Genomic DNA, 13070 nt, shown 5'->3' on the forward strand with positions numbered 1-13070 from the left:
GTCCTGTCACCACAGCACTGGATCTGAGGCTGTCCTGTCACCACAGCACTGGATCTGAGGCTGGCCTGTCACCACAGCACTGCGGGGGCTGCACTTCAACACCCTCTGCTGAATTCTGGGGAACAAATTAATAACTAAACTTTATAATTGAATATAATAATAATCACAATTTTAATCCATGTCAACAGCTGACGTGAACCAACGTCCATCTCTGCGACTCTGCATCTCTGGGTCTAACCCTAACTCATCTCTGCGACTCTGCATCTCTGGGTCTAACCCTAACCCATCTCTGCGACTCTGCATCTCTGGGTCTAACCCTAACCCATCTCTGAGACTCTGCATCTCTGGGTCTAACCCTAACCCATCTCTGCGACTGCATCTCTGGGTCTAACCCTAACCCATCTCTGCGACTCTGCATCTCTGGGTCTAACCCTAACCCATCTCTGTCAACATCAGGTCTTCATCACCACATGTTACGGTCTTCATCAACATGTCAACATCAGGTCTTCATCACCACATGTTACAGTCTTCATCAACATGTCAACATCAGGTCTTCATCACCACATGTTACGGTCTTCATCAACATGTTATAGTCTTCATCAGCAGGACAGGCATCTGCCTGCCAGCACAGCGAGGTGGTTAGGGTTAGGTGTTAGGGTTAGTGGAGGGTTAGGTGTTAGGGTTAGTGGAGGGTTTGTCACATGGAGACGGTCTGGTTGTGTCATCAAGACCTTAACACTCGTGTGCAAGTCCACATGCAGTCCATCACTTCCTTCTCTGGGTGACTGCATCCTGCCTGTTCCATGACTCAATCAGTGGCATTGTGGAAATATATATATGTATAGTAGGAAGATGTATGTGGAGCAGGAGATTAGATGTGAAGACTAGGCCAGGCTGGATGATTGTGAGACTGGATGGGGCCTAAATGAACCACAGTCCAGGATGTGTTTCTGGAGCAAAATGAAAAAAAGTAGTCATGCAATGTGTGCAGGGAAGGAGAAGACATCCAGCTGTAGGATGCACAGGTCCAGGAAGTGAAGCACCTCTAATCTTGATTAGGTCCAGGAAGTGAAGCGCCTCTAATCTTGTTTAAATCCAGGAAGTGAAGCACCTCTAATCTTGTTTAGGTCCAGGAAGTGAAGCACCTCTAATCTTGTTTAAGTCCAGGAAGTGAAGCACCTCTAATCTTGTTTAGGTCCAGGAAGTGAAGCACCTCTAATCTTGTTTAGGTCCAGGAAGTGAATAGTTTGCTCCCTCCAAAACGTTGATAATTGTCAGCATGTAGGTACACAGTTTGGGAGGTTTTCCTCAAGCTGTATTTGCCCGTTATTTATTTCACACCTTTTAATAACAAACAATATTTTAAACGATGTCAGTATACTTCAGAATAATCTGTGTGAAGTAGTGAAGCTGTCGTGTTCCGAGGCCCACCGCCTGCCCCTTGTCTCTTTTGGGTGTAATAACACATTTTAACCGTTTGGGGGCGCTTAAGATTCGCCGTTCGCTGGAGCACTTCATTTAACCAACCTGAATTTTGACTCCATTTGACACAGTTTGTGCTGTCCGTATACAAAAAACCCTCAAGGGCTTATGTTTTATTTTATCTAAATGAAAACCCTGATCAATTATCCAAGGTTTTATGAAAAGTATAGCTAAATCAATGTAAAAAATTTAGCAAATTGATTTGCAGTGAGATTTGCAATATGTGCACTCGTTACAACTTTACGGAGAAAGTACGAACATCCCAAGGTTTGTATTATTCAATAAGGCAGATGTAGAATATACACAATTACTCGCCTTTATCCAGGAGTGGGAGGACAATACAATAATACACGCTTCTTGTGTGGAAATTATAATTGTCTATTAAAGGTGTGACATAAAAATTGCTTGTGTTCTCTGACTTTCTCTCTGAATTACTTATCACTTGAACTATTCTGCGCATCATTCAACAATTACTCACGTGCAAAATGTGAAATGTGTGTTGCCTTTAAAGAAAATGTCGACGACGCTTTTTATCGGTAAACTGAATACTGTACTGTATACAGAAGCTTGTTTTAGATACAGGCCTAATATGCGCCAAATATGGACATACAATTTGTTCTGGTTTTAAAGACCAGAGGTCTTGACAAAGAGATGTTTAGTTCAAAAGTAAATCGAACAAAAGCACAGCATTATAATCCACATTTTGATCCAATATATTTGACTACACAAGCATTCTCTGGGTTACAAATTAAATAGACTAAATGGTGTTGTTGTTCGCAGACCTGGAGTCAGTAAATACGTCTCGATTTCGGTTCACACTGTCGCGCCGTTATTCTGCAGAATGAACGTGACTGGTGGGCTGTTGCATTAAAACTGGGTTGTTCCCTAGAAACTACACCAGATGTCTAATATGTCATGAAGAGTTTATGAGCTGTATACAGTGAAACACAGTCACGCTGCTGAGGGGGGGGGGGGGGGGGGGAGCTCTTACTGTGTTTGTTTATCTGACCCAAAAAGTAAATAATTTCTATAACATGACATTAGTTCAATATTACTCTCCGGCGAATTAGGCCCATCAACGGTGTTTTTATGAGACGCGTTTATGGTCGGTTTGAGGTGCCAATGTTGATGTGTATCACCATAATACTTATTCTTGTAGAACACTGTGCATTTATAGCAATTAGATGTTATATCCACCCTCTACAAGCACTCTATTATCGTCAAGTTTAAATTGGAAGATGCAAAGGTATAGGCTACTTTAATGGACGGCTTGCTGTGATGTGAGAACGTTTAACATGACTAGGGAGGAATCTGAACGCTGGAAGTGCCCGGGCACATGTTTGCGGGAGAGCATAGCGTCCTCAGTTATACCGGAATACTGAGCTACGAGTAGAAAATTATAATAGGCCTAAAATAGCCTACATAATAATTTGTATATATTATTATAATAACGTTTAGGCCAATATGTTTTATCTTTAGGTAAATTAAAGACAGAATCTTAGTGTTAATATTGCACATTTTAATACTGCGAATACACAAAGATGTGAACAATGAAAGGGGTGGTGTGAACTTGATAAGGAATGCCTGAGGTCAATTATTGTTGTCTTTTCCCATGTTACGTGTATATTCGTCAGATTAAACTGGTTCAAACGTGAACACATGGCGTGTATTCAACACTTTCTAAAAAGTTAAATAACGGTTGTTCAGCCCAGACGCTCGAGCTGTCCGGCCTGTTGTCAGGTGAGGTCACAGCACTTACTAAAAACGGACTTTGAGGAGTTTGATTATTAATGAAGACAAAATACCTCTTCTTGTATATATGTTTTATGTAAGTAATAAAATATTACTATAACATAAATATAAATGTGACTTTGCAGTCTACATTTAGCAATCAACATACAACCAATGTAGTAAACAAAACATATTGAAATCCACTGCAACATAACCATTATGAGAGCCAAACAAAACGCTCCAAACACATTTAAGAAATAAATATATATATATAAATGGTCAGATTCATAAATGAAATCATATTAAAATATTTTCTTGGAATTAGTTAGTGTACAAAACTGCCCGGAAAGAAACGAAAACATATCTCAGAACAAGTAGAAGTTTACATATTCGACATATTTACATATTGGAAATAATCCTGGCAACATTATCTTTAAAATCTTTTTTTGTTTGTTGTTGCTGCTGTTGAAAAAAGTTGTTTCCCACTGTAACGAATAGCACTCCAATAGGATTTTGTATTATAAGACTGTTCTTTCGAATTCAGCAGATCAAGATACGATACACAACGCACAAGTTTATCCCCCAGCTATACCTTCTTATCTTTGTCAGAAAAAAATACGCTAAAACATGTCCCTCAATCGCTCATCTTTAGTAATTGAAGTATTCTTTCCTCAGAATACAGTAGTTGCAATACAATGACAAAATGGGTTTAGTTCATCGCAGCGTGCCTTTCATAATCCTCTGCTTTTAATGAGAAGACAACGCGATGTCTCCTGTCTGATCCATGTACCTGGGGCGCTAGAATTACCTGAGTTTTACTTTCGTATTTGACCAATCTCTTTCTTATGATGTGGCGGGGACTTTAGGCATTTGGCAATGTAAGCTGACTGTGTCCTGCGGTGATTCTAGAAACTTGTAAACATGTTCTCACTGCGTATAGGCCTATACTGAAAACATATCCACTGAAACCAATTGATGAATAAATCTAGAATTGCAATACTGAAACGTAAGAATAAGTGCTCCATGCAAAAGAAAACAATATTAAAAAGAAAACAATATTAAACAAATACTTAAATCGACAAGAACATGTTTTATCAAATAGGCTATTATCCATTTTGCCCTTTTCTCGTCAGTCGCTATCTGAAAAATTCAATGTAGTCAGCTGCAAAGCTTTAAATATCTATAATAAGGCTGCCAGAACTGAGATTTCTTGTTGCATTTCAAATGCATCTGACATTGAGTGTGATGATTTCGCAAACGGCTGCCATCATCTCTATCATCTTATCACCAGCTCCTCCGGCCACTAACTTGTACAACACAGTCTGAGGAGGCGCTTGGATGAGTTACAGTATACAGCCTAATAAAGGACAGAAATAATAATAACAACAATAATAATAATAATAGCATTTCTGCAGCACAAGATAGACACTGAAGTTAAGAATTTCCAAATCAAACATCACAATTAATATAACAAAGAAAAAGAGGCTAGTAATTAGAAATATGGTTAATCAGTTTAAGCCAGAAAAGCAAATGTTCATCGTATGTTCTTAATATTCAGGCTACCACCTCGCGCTGGCATCCGCAATCAGTTCACGAGACCAAGTTGAGATGGAAACACGATTCCCTTCGAACTGCCTTGGAACACCGAATTTACTGTAGGGTAAGCCCCTCCATAGAATTTTGGTAAATAAAGATCTTTGTTTTGATTAAAATGCGTATGAAATTAATTCTGTAATAGTGACTGTTTTTTTTTCAACCACCCCTTCCTTTGTCAATCGTTTTATTTGTTAAGCCACAATGTCCTGGTGCTGTGCACACTTCTGTCCAACTTTGCCAAGTCTCTTTTCTCACAGGAAAAAAAAGCAAAATTAAATACTGTAAACTCCGTAGTCCTTTTCCCTTTTCTATTTTCTCCCTCCCTCCCTCCCAGACGGTTGAATCGTTCATGAAAATAGTCACTGCACCGGGCTCTGTAGTGAGTGGTGGTGAGGGGGGGTCTCCGCTTGAGAATATACGTCCTCCATATTAGGATGGGGGACCCCCACCGGTGTCATTCGTTTTTCTTTTTGTCTTCTGTTGCAAAACCAAACACGAACAACCTCTTTTTCCAACTGCAGAGTGCCGGCTAAGCTGGTGATTTCATGAGCGGAGGGTTTGGGGCATTTTAAGAAATGATTTTCTAGCGCGCCTTTCACTCCTACTTCAATCGAGGTCCTCTTCTTTCTCTTCCTCCCCTGCGCAGCGATCTTGTCCAGGTTGGTCGGGCTGCCCGTGTTCGAGTCGGTCTCTTCCAGCCACTTGTTCAGCAGCGGCTTCAGCTTGCACATGTTCTTGAAGCTGAGCTGCAGAGCCTCGAACCTGCAGATAGTTGTCTGAGAAAAGACGTTTCCGTAGAGCGTGCCCAGGGCCAAGCCCACGTCCGCCTGGGTGAAGCCCAGCTTGATCCTCCGCTGCTTGAACTGCTTTGCGAACTGCTCCAGGTCGTCCGAGCTCGGAGCGTCCTCGTCCGAGTGGTCCTGGTGGTGGCTGAACGCCTGCTGCGGCGACTCCATCTGGTGGTCATGGCTACCCGCGTCGTCGTGCAGCGGGTCCCGCATGCCGTGGTGCAGAGACGCGGGCTGCGGGCTCAGCATGGCGTTGAGGTTCGTGTAACCCGGCTGCGAGTAGACCAATGACTGGTGGCCGTTGGACGCCGGGGACAGCGGGGACAAGTGGTGCGTCGTGGTCGGTGCCCACGAGCCGTGGTGCGCGCTCTGCGTTTGCTGGTGGACCAGGTGAGGTCTGTGGTGGAACCCGCTGCTCAGGTCCTCGCGGCTCGCCTGGACGCTCGCTTTGTTGTGCTCCTGTTGGCCGATGTGGGTCCCGCTGGTCCAGTCCGTGTTGGAGCTGGGCAGCCACTGGTGGTGGGTCAGGCTCATCGGATGTCCCGTGTTGGTCGCCGCTAACCCTTGCAGGTACTCGTGGTGCATCATCTTTTGCACCTCTCGGTAGGTCGTCCCTTGGTGCATCCTATCCGAATCCGGATGCATGAGCGGGTTGGACGGTAAGGAGTTATTCCGCGGAATATACTGAGCTGTTGTCGCCATGGCTCCGACTTCGAAAACTGACGAGCACTTCGGAGGTCTCTGGGCTTTAGAGCCAAAACGCAACAACCTGCTCTGGGAGGTCTCGGGCGCGCGAGGACACGCCTCCTCTTCGCTTGTATTGGCTCCTCACCGATTCAAGCCCACGAGAGGCATATTCAATAGGCGCAACGTTTCAGAACGTTGCAGACCGCATTTTACGCACAGAAAAGGATACGGTTTCTGTTTTATACACGATATGGGAACGTGTACAATGTATATGTTACAATCGTATTTTTGTTTTGCGAGCCATAACGCTCGCTGCAGTGCCCTAGATTTCAAACACACCTCTGTCAAATGCTGCTTTGTTGACCGTTGGGTGCACTGATCCCGGTTACTCGCAATTGTCCACGTTTAAAACATAATTCCGTCCGTTCCCTGCCCCGGACGGAGCGCCGAGGGCTCGTGGAAACTGAGGGAGATGATTAGGATTCGCTGGCTTTCTGTCGGGTTGTTTTACAAATAACCACGTGGGGGAGTAAGGGGATCTGTATACGGGGTTACCAAATCCCCCTTTCCACTTTTATCTGAGGGTCACTGATACCGGCACCTACAATACTATTATGGGATGTTAATTGCAATCAACGCATAAGATGCATGTAAATGAGGTGGGTCTGATGTGTATCGACGAATAAAACGGCTTTAAGTATCGCGAGATAGCGAAAGTCCATCCGATTTAATACAGTTTCCTCATATCAAAGACCCACAATCAGTAATTATGGCTTTTGTAATTTTCAATGATCTCTTCATCCCCACATGCTTTGATATTATGGTCTCTCTGTGTCTCTCTCTGTCTCTCTCCTTCTCTGGCACTAATTCACAAGCACATACACCCCCCCCCCTCTCCCTCTCTCTCTCTGTCTCAAACACACACAAACACACACACACACACACACTCACGTACACACACAAACCCACGCAAATACTAATAATAATAGGCAAATAATAATAATACAAACTATATTAATAGTAATAATCAAAGACTATTCCAGAATTGGGATACAAAGTAACAACTCATTTTAATATTCAAAATCGATAATAAATGCAAAAACAAAATGAGAATTAATATACATAATGTCTTTGTCGTGGCTTCAATGAGATACAGAGGCAGATAGAGAATGTTATATTTGGCCTTAAATGTAACATATAGACTATTTAATTTAAAAGTATCCAATCATGACACCAAATAATATTTGGAAAAACGTACAATTTGACAAAATGTGGACTTGTGCGAAGGCGGGATAACGACAGACGTGGATATGCTGTGGTGTTCTCTCGAAGCATTTTACTAAACAGCAACTTAGAGAGAAATCCTGTTTCTCCCTCCTGGCTTCCCTCTCTATGCTCTCCCCGTTGATCTGATTATTTTTCCCTTCACGTTTTGTCCCAATAGCAAATTACCAATTCTATGAATTGCAAAGCAGCTTCGGAGACGCCGAGGGAAGAGTGGGGGGAGATACGAAGATTGAAAGGGATCTTTGCAAACACAATCACGTTCTTAAATGGAAATGCGGGGCTTTAAACAAATCTTACATCTCTCCCGTTCCAGTCGCCTAAAACTCTGCAATCAGGCACATGTTCCACTCTCTCTAAAACGGGAGCTTTTTGGAAGATATTTCAGGCATCAATCCTATTTTAAATATTCACCTGAACGCAGTTTTTTAAATATAATCTCAGACGCATGTTTGTGTGTTTGTTGTCATCTTTCACATGCGAATGCTCGTTGGTTTTAAAAGAAGAAGTCTGTCTACTATTAATTTTAATCCGGGACTTGCACACGGTTGACGGTAAGTCTGTCGGTTTGTCCGGCTCTGTCCTTGCTAAAGTCTGTCTCCACAGTGAGGGATGTAACGCGTGTGTCTATAAGATGTTCTTGGGGTCACAAGTTCTCGTCATCATCTCTTGAAAGGCGTGGTTTTCTCAGACCATCCTTTATATATTTATTTTAGACGAATGTTGGGAGACAAACCCACGCGTTATTCAGGTGTAATTAAGGGTCTTAGTTACGGACGGTTTGGTCATACCTTTGTCTTAAATATCTTATTTAGCCTATATTTATACATCATCATAACTATTGCGTGGCAGAGCGCTATCCCTTATCTGTTTTATGGCAAAGCAAGGAAATAAGAAATTGCTTTTCAATATCCTGATGTTATTTCCCTTTTGATTCATTTTTTTATAGGCTACAATGATATATTATAAACTGTACCCTATGTGGTAAATCGTCTAATCGGTTCTAACAATAACAAAGGTTAAAATACAATTTATCCACTCCTTTCATAATAATAACTGGATAGGATAAATTAATGTAGAAAAACTATAATTGAGTAGGCCAAATTCAAGAATAAAAAAAAGATCTTTATGCGATTTATATGTGACATCATAATCTTCTATTTAAATACCCTCTGATCTGCATGAGACCTTCACTATAGGCTGCGTCTCACTGCGGCGTTATGGCCCTCGCGTTGATCCCGTCCGGATGTGTGTGGAACTGTGGAGTCATAACGTGAACTCATGAAGATACTTTCCCATGCAGTCATCCTCCGCTTCCAGTCTATAAACAACTGTCTTGTCTGCCGGAGAAGTTCACACAGACCAACTCTTGTACTTTTCTAGTCAACGAGTAGTTCAGGATAGATAGAGACAGAGAGAGAGAAAGAGAGAGAGAGGGAAAGAGAGAGATGGAGAGGGAGGGAGAAAGATAGAGAGAGGGAGAAAGAGAGAGAGGGAGGGAGAGAATGAACGCGAGAGAAAGACAAAAACCTCGCTCCAGATGCTCGCGCGTCTCTTTGTAAAGAATATGGCCTTTTGTGGAACGAGGTGAATTTTTGCCCGGGCGCGCAACGTTGCCATGGAGAGTGCGTTAAAAGGGGTCACACAGATCCCATTGATGAACGATAGACCCAACAGGAAAAGGAAGAGAAATAGGCTAGATATGATTGGTCCTCAAAAAAAAAAAAGATTGCGTAAGACAATTATAAAGTTTCATTGTCGCTGAATATTGAGCGCAAGGAAGCTAGGGGTGACCTTATCCAAAAATAACAATGTCAATTTTTAACGGCTCCATTATGAGAAATTAAACCCTTTTTGAATAGGCTTCCTCGACCCTGTTTCTGTATACGGTTACAGTCAGGGCTAAAATGATCTAAACATGCCTTCTCACTTTTTTCTAAACACTTGGTTTGTCTCATGCGATCACAAGCGATATATAGCCTACTGGTATACAGTTTAACTTACCCTAACCAAAAAATATACGTAATATAGTTATCCCATTCATTGTTTTATTGAGAATTATTTCGTCCTTATTGTGTTCCGTGAATTTCGTAACCCACAAGGCCTATGTCCTGGATTAGAACTTTTGCAATGTTCCTTAAAAAGGTTGCTCGCACTCCCTGCCAGGCTGTGTGATGCGATGATGCCTCACGTGAGACCTGTCCACGGTAATTCACTGACATCCAGGTATGTGAATTATCCAGTGTGAACGGAGCCCCTCGCGCCGCCAACCCTTCACCCTCCAGCCAGGAGAACACAGTAGCATGAGGTTACTGAAGTTGTTGTTTTAAACCAAATAACCAAAAAACAAACATTAAAGAAGATTTTCTCATAGATGTTATATGAAAATGAGGGAATAATTACAACTAATAATAACATAAAATGAAAAAATATCAATACACGTTGAACCGTTTAACATCAGATTTGCTCTGCCTATAGTGTCGGAAACTGTACACATGTCTTGTATACAGTCTATATAGTCTACATATATAAATACAGTCTCTATATATAAATACGTGAATGTAAAACCACTTATTTTGTTTCCATCTGCAGTTGACCGTCATGTCCTCTACAGCAGGAGTCTAACACTCGGTCGAGCAGTTAAAGTAAACTGTTAATGTGTCACGCTGCCGGGGTATATCGGCAATGTGGGAAAGGCGAAAATCCACCAGCCCAACTAAACTGAGATTTTTAGTGCCGATGGCCACTTCAGTACAGTTCCTAAAACTTTGACAACGATAAATTATTGAATGTACTCTTTCGTGGTGCATATCTTACTCTATATCTGCAAGGCAGAGGGCACACATTTGCCGCACTGTATAGATTTTTAAAAAATACATAAAATAGACCCCAAAAAATCGAAAAGTTCATGACCCTCGGTTTGACGTTGAATGCTTCTCCCTCCGTAGAGTAGGATGTTGTGACCGTTACATTTGCTCTGTATGGATTTAGAAATTCATGCTATGCAAAAACGAAAGCGACAGAACACAATAATATTCCCAGTTTTACCGTAAAATAATTGCATTTTTCCACATTCTGTCCTTTTTGATGGACATGCGTAATAGGCTCTAACTATGCAATTTCAGTAAACCATTTGCCTGTTCAATCCCGGAGACCAAAACGTCCCGCGCTCTTCAGGTAACTTTTTTGGCTTTACTTTTTGGCTAATGAACCGGGACTATTCTGCCAGCATCCCCTTGAGAATGCGAAGGGAACGTTTCTCTCGTGGTGAAAGGTGCGAGTTTTCTCCCTCTATCTCCCGGCTAATTAGGCGAGGGGCTGAACACGCCGGGATGAATATTCATGAAAGACATCGCGCGCAATTAGTCGCGGAGAGAGTTCCTAACTTCAATCCCCAACCAGCACCGCACGCGCAGAGGAATGGGGTACCGGTTCCCCCTTCTCAGAATGCGTCTGTGGTCTCGAGCCAGCCAGTTCTATGAAAAGACTTCTTCCTCGTCCTCCGCTCCACGCCTCTTCTGTCTTAAAAAAAACAACATAATTACTCTCTTGGCCATATAAAGCTACATTTATATGGGGTGGAAGCACGTAAAACAATAGCATTGTCCCAGTTTGAATATAAATATTTCAACGCCTTTAACGGCGGTCAAATTAATGTATGACGCATCTATATAGTATAACTATTCCTCAATAGAAACCGTATAAAACATTCTCAAGTACACCCATTGCTGCAATTGCGAGAATTGTCAAACCAAGCATAACCAGAGTTTAGAAGTGTCTGACATCTGCGTGATCAGTGACCGAAACGCACGTTTTCCTCTTCCGTAAGCAAAGTTTTACAAGTACAAAAGCCATCCGGATAAATTGAATGAGAACAAGAAATGCAATGAAACCACACATCTACATACACTGTATAACACTGATGAGGCTATCATTAAAAAAAACTATTGCATACAATCGCTCCACTCTACCCCCCCCCCCCCCCCTCCCTGTCCTGTGGGTGGCTGCTCTTAGTCCTGGGCTGTGTGGCTCAATACCAGTTTGTCCACACAAGACCCACAATCCTCTACTTTGAATTCAAGGTGATCCTTATCCCCCCCCCAACCATGCACCTTCCAACCCCTGCCCCCCCCCCGCCTCCTGAACTACCTCCTACTTCCATAAAGGCGTGTTTATGTATGTATGTATGTGCGGAGTGCAACTGGGGGAGGTTTTGGAGGGAGGTGGGGAGATAAGCAGAGGGTTTGGAGCTGTGTGAATATGGATGGGGCCCTGCCTCTACTCTGCAGCTGATAGAGAGGTAAACAGCTCATGGCTGGAGAGGTGAGATGCATGCACCTGAATACATTTGGGTCCCTTCTCTCTCTCTCTCTCTCTCTCTCTCTCTCTCTCTCTCTCTCTCTCTCTCTCTCTCTCTCTTTCTTCATCTCCAAAGGTCTATCACATCATTATTCTCTCCCCTGGTCGGTGCTGGGCTGTGGGACAATCTCCTGGATTTGGGAGGCGCTTCCGTTCTGCACACGCTGAGCAGAGAGCGGCTTCAGTGTGTTTGCTAGTTTGGGTCCTTGTGCTGATGTGCTTCATGTTCAGATACGGGGATTGAGAGATCAGTGGGAACTTCCCTGCTACTTTTTAAAAACATAACATATACAGCCTTCCTCTTCTTGTTATTCATCATCATCATCATCATCATCATCATCATCATCATCACCATCATCATCCTCATCCAACATGTAAGCATGTTGGGTGTGTAAGCATGTTGGGTGTGTACGCATGTTGGGTGTGTAAGCATGTTGGGTGTGTAAGCATGCTGGGTGTGTGAGCATGTTGGGTGTGTAAGCATGTTGGGTGTGTAAGCATGCTGGGTGTGTAAGCATGCTGGGTGTGTAAGCATGTTGGGTGTGCATGTAAGCATGCTGGGTGTGTAAGCATGTTGGGTGTGTAAGCATGCTGGGTGTGTAAGCATGTTGGGTGTGTAAGCATGTTGGGTGTGTAAGCATGCTGGGTGTGTAAGCATGTTGGGTGTGTAAGCATGCTGGGTGTGTAAGCATGTTGGGTGTGCATGTAAGCATGTCAACCACTAGCTCCCCCGTCCTGCATACGGAAAGAGAGAGGTGGAGAGAGAGAGGTGGAGAGGTGGAGAGAGGTGGAAGAGAGAGGTGGAGAGAGGTAGAGAGAGAGGTGGAGAGAGGTGAGAGAGAGAGGTGGAGAGAAGGCTGAGAGAGAGGTGGAGAGAGGTGGAGAGAGAGGAGGAGAGAGAGAGGTGGAGAGAGGTGGAGAAAGAGGTGGGGAGAGAGAGAGGTGAGACGAGAGAGAGGTGGAGAGAGAGAGAGTGGAGAGAGAGAGGTGCAGAGAGGTGGAGAGAGAGAGTTGGAAAGAGAGAGGTGGAGAGAGAGACGAGGTGGAGAGAGGTGGAGAAAGGTGGAGAGAGGTGGAGAGAGAGAGAGGGTTAGAGAGAGTGGGAGGGAGAGATGTGAGGATGTGAGAGAGAGAGAGTGGGAG

The 13070-nt window shown here is 43.2% G+C and overlaps 2 protein-coding genes across 2 annotated transcripts in view; one reads left to right on the forward strand and one right to left on the reverse strand.

Moving 5' to 3' along the window:
• The window catches only part of LOC134024039 (trichohyalin-like), a gene marked incomplete at both ends in the record, with an annotated part of 126012 nt that overhangs the window by 12470 nt on the left and 100472 nt on the right, over window positions 1–13070 (forward strand). The window lies entirely within an intron of this gene.
• pou3f1 (POU class 3 homeobox 1) lies at window positions 3128–6299 on the reverse strand. The gene has a single exon (XM_062466415.1). The coding sequence runs from the start codon at window positions 6297–6299 to the stop codon at window positions 5169–5171; it is 1131 nt and encodes a 376-aa protein (XP_062322399.1). The 3' UTR covers window positions 3128–5168.

This window comes from Osmerus eperlanus, chromosome 7 (assembly GCF_963692335.1).
Source record: "Osmerus eperlanus chromosome 7, fOsmEpe2.1, whole genome shotgun sequence".
In the NCBI taxonomy this organism is placed as follows: domain Eukaryota; kingdom Metazoa; phylum Chordata; class Actinopteri; order Osmeriformes; family Osmeridae; genus Osmerus; species Osmerus eperlanus.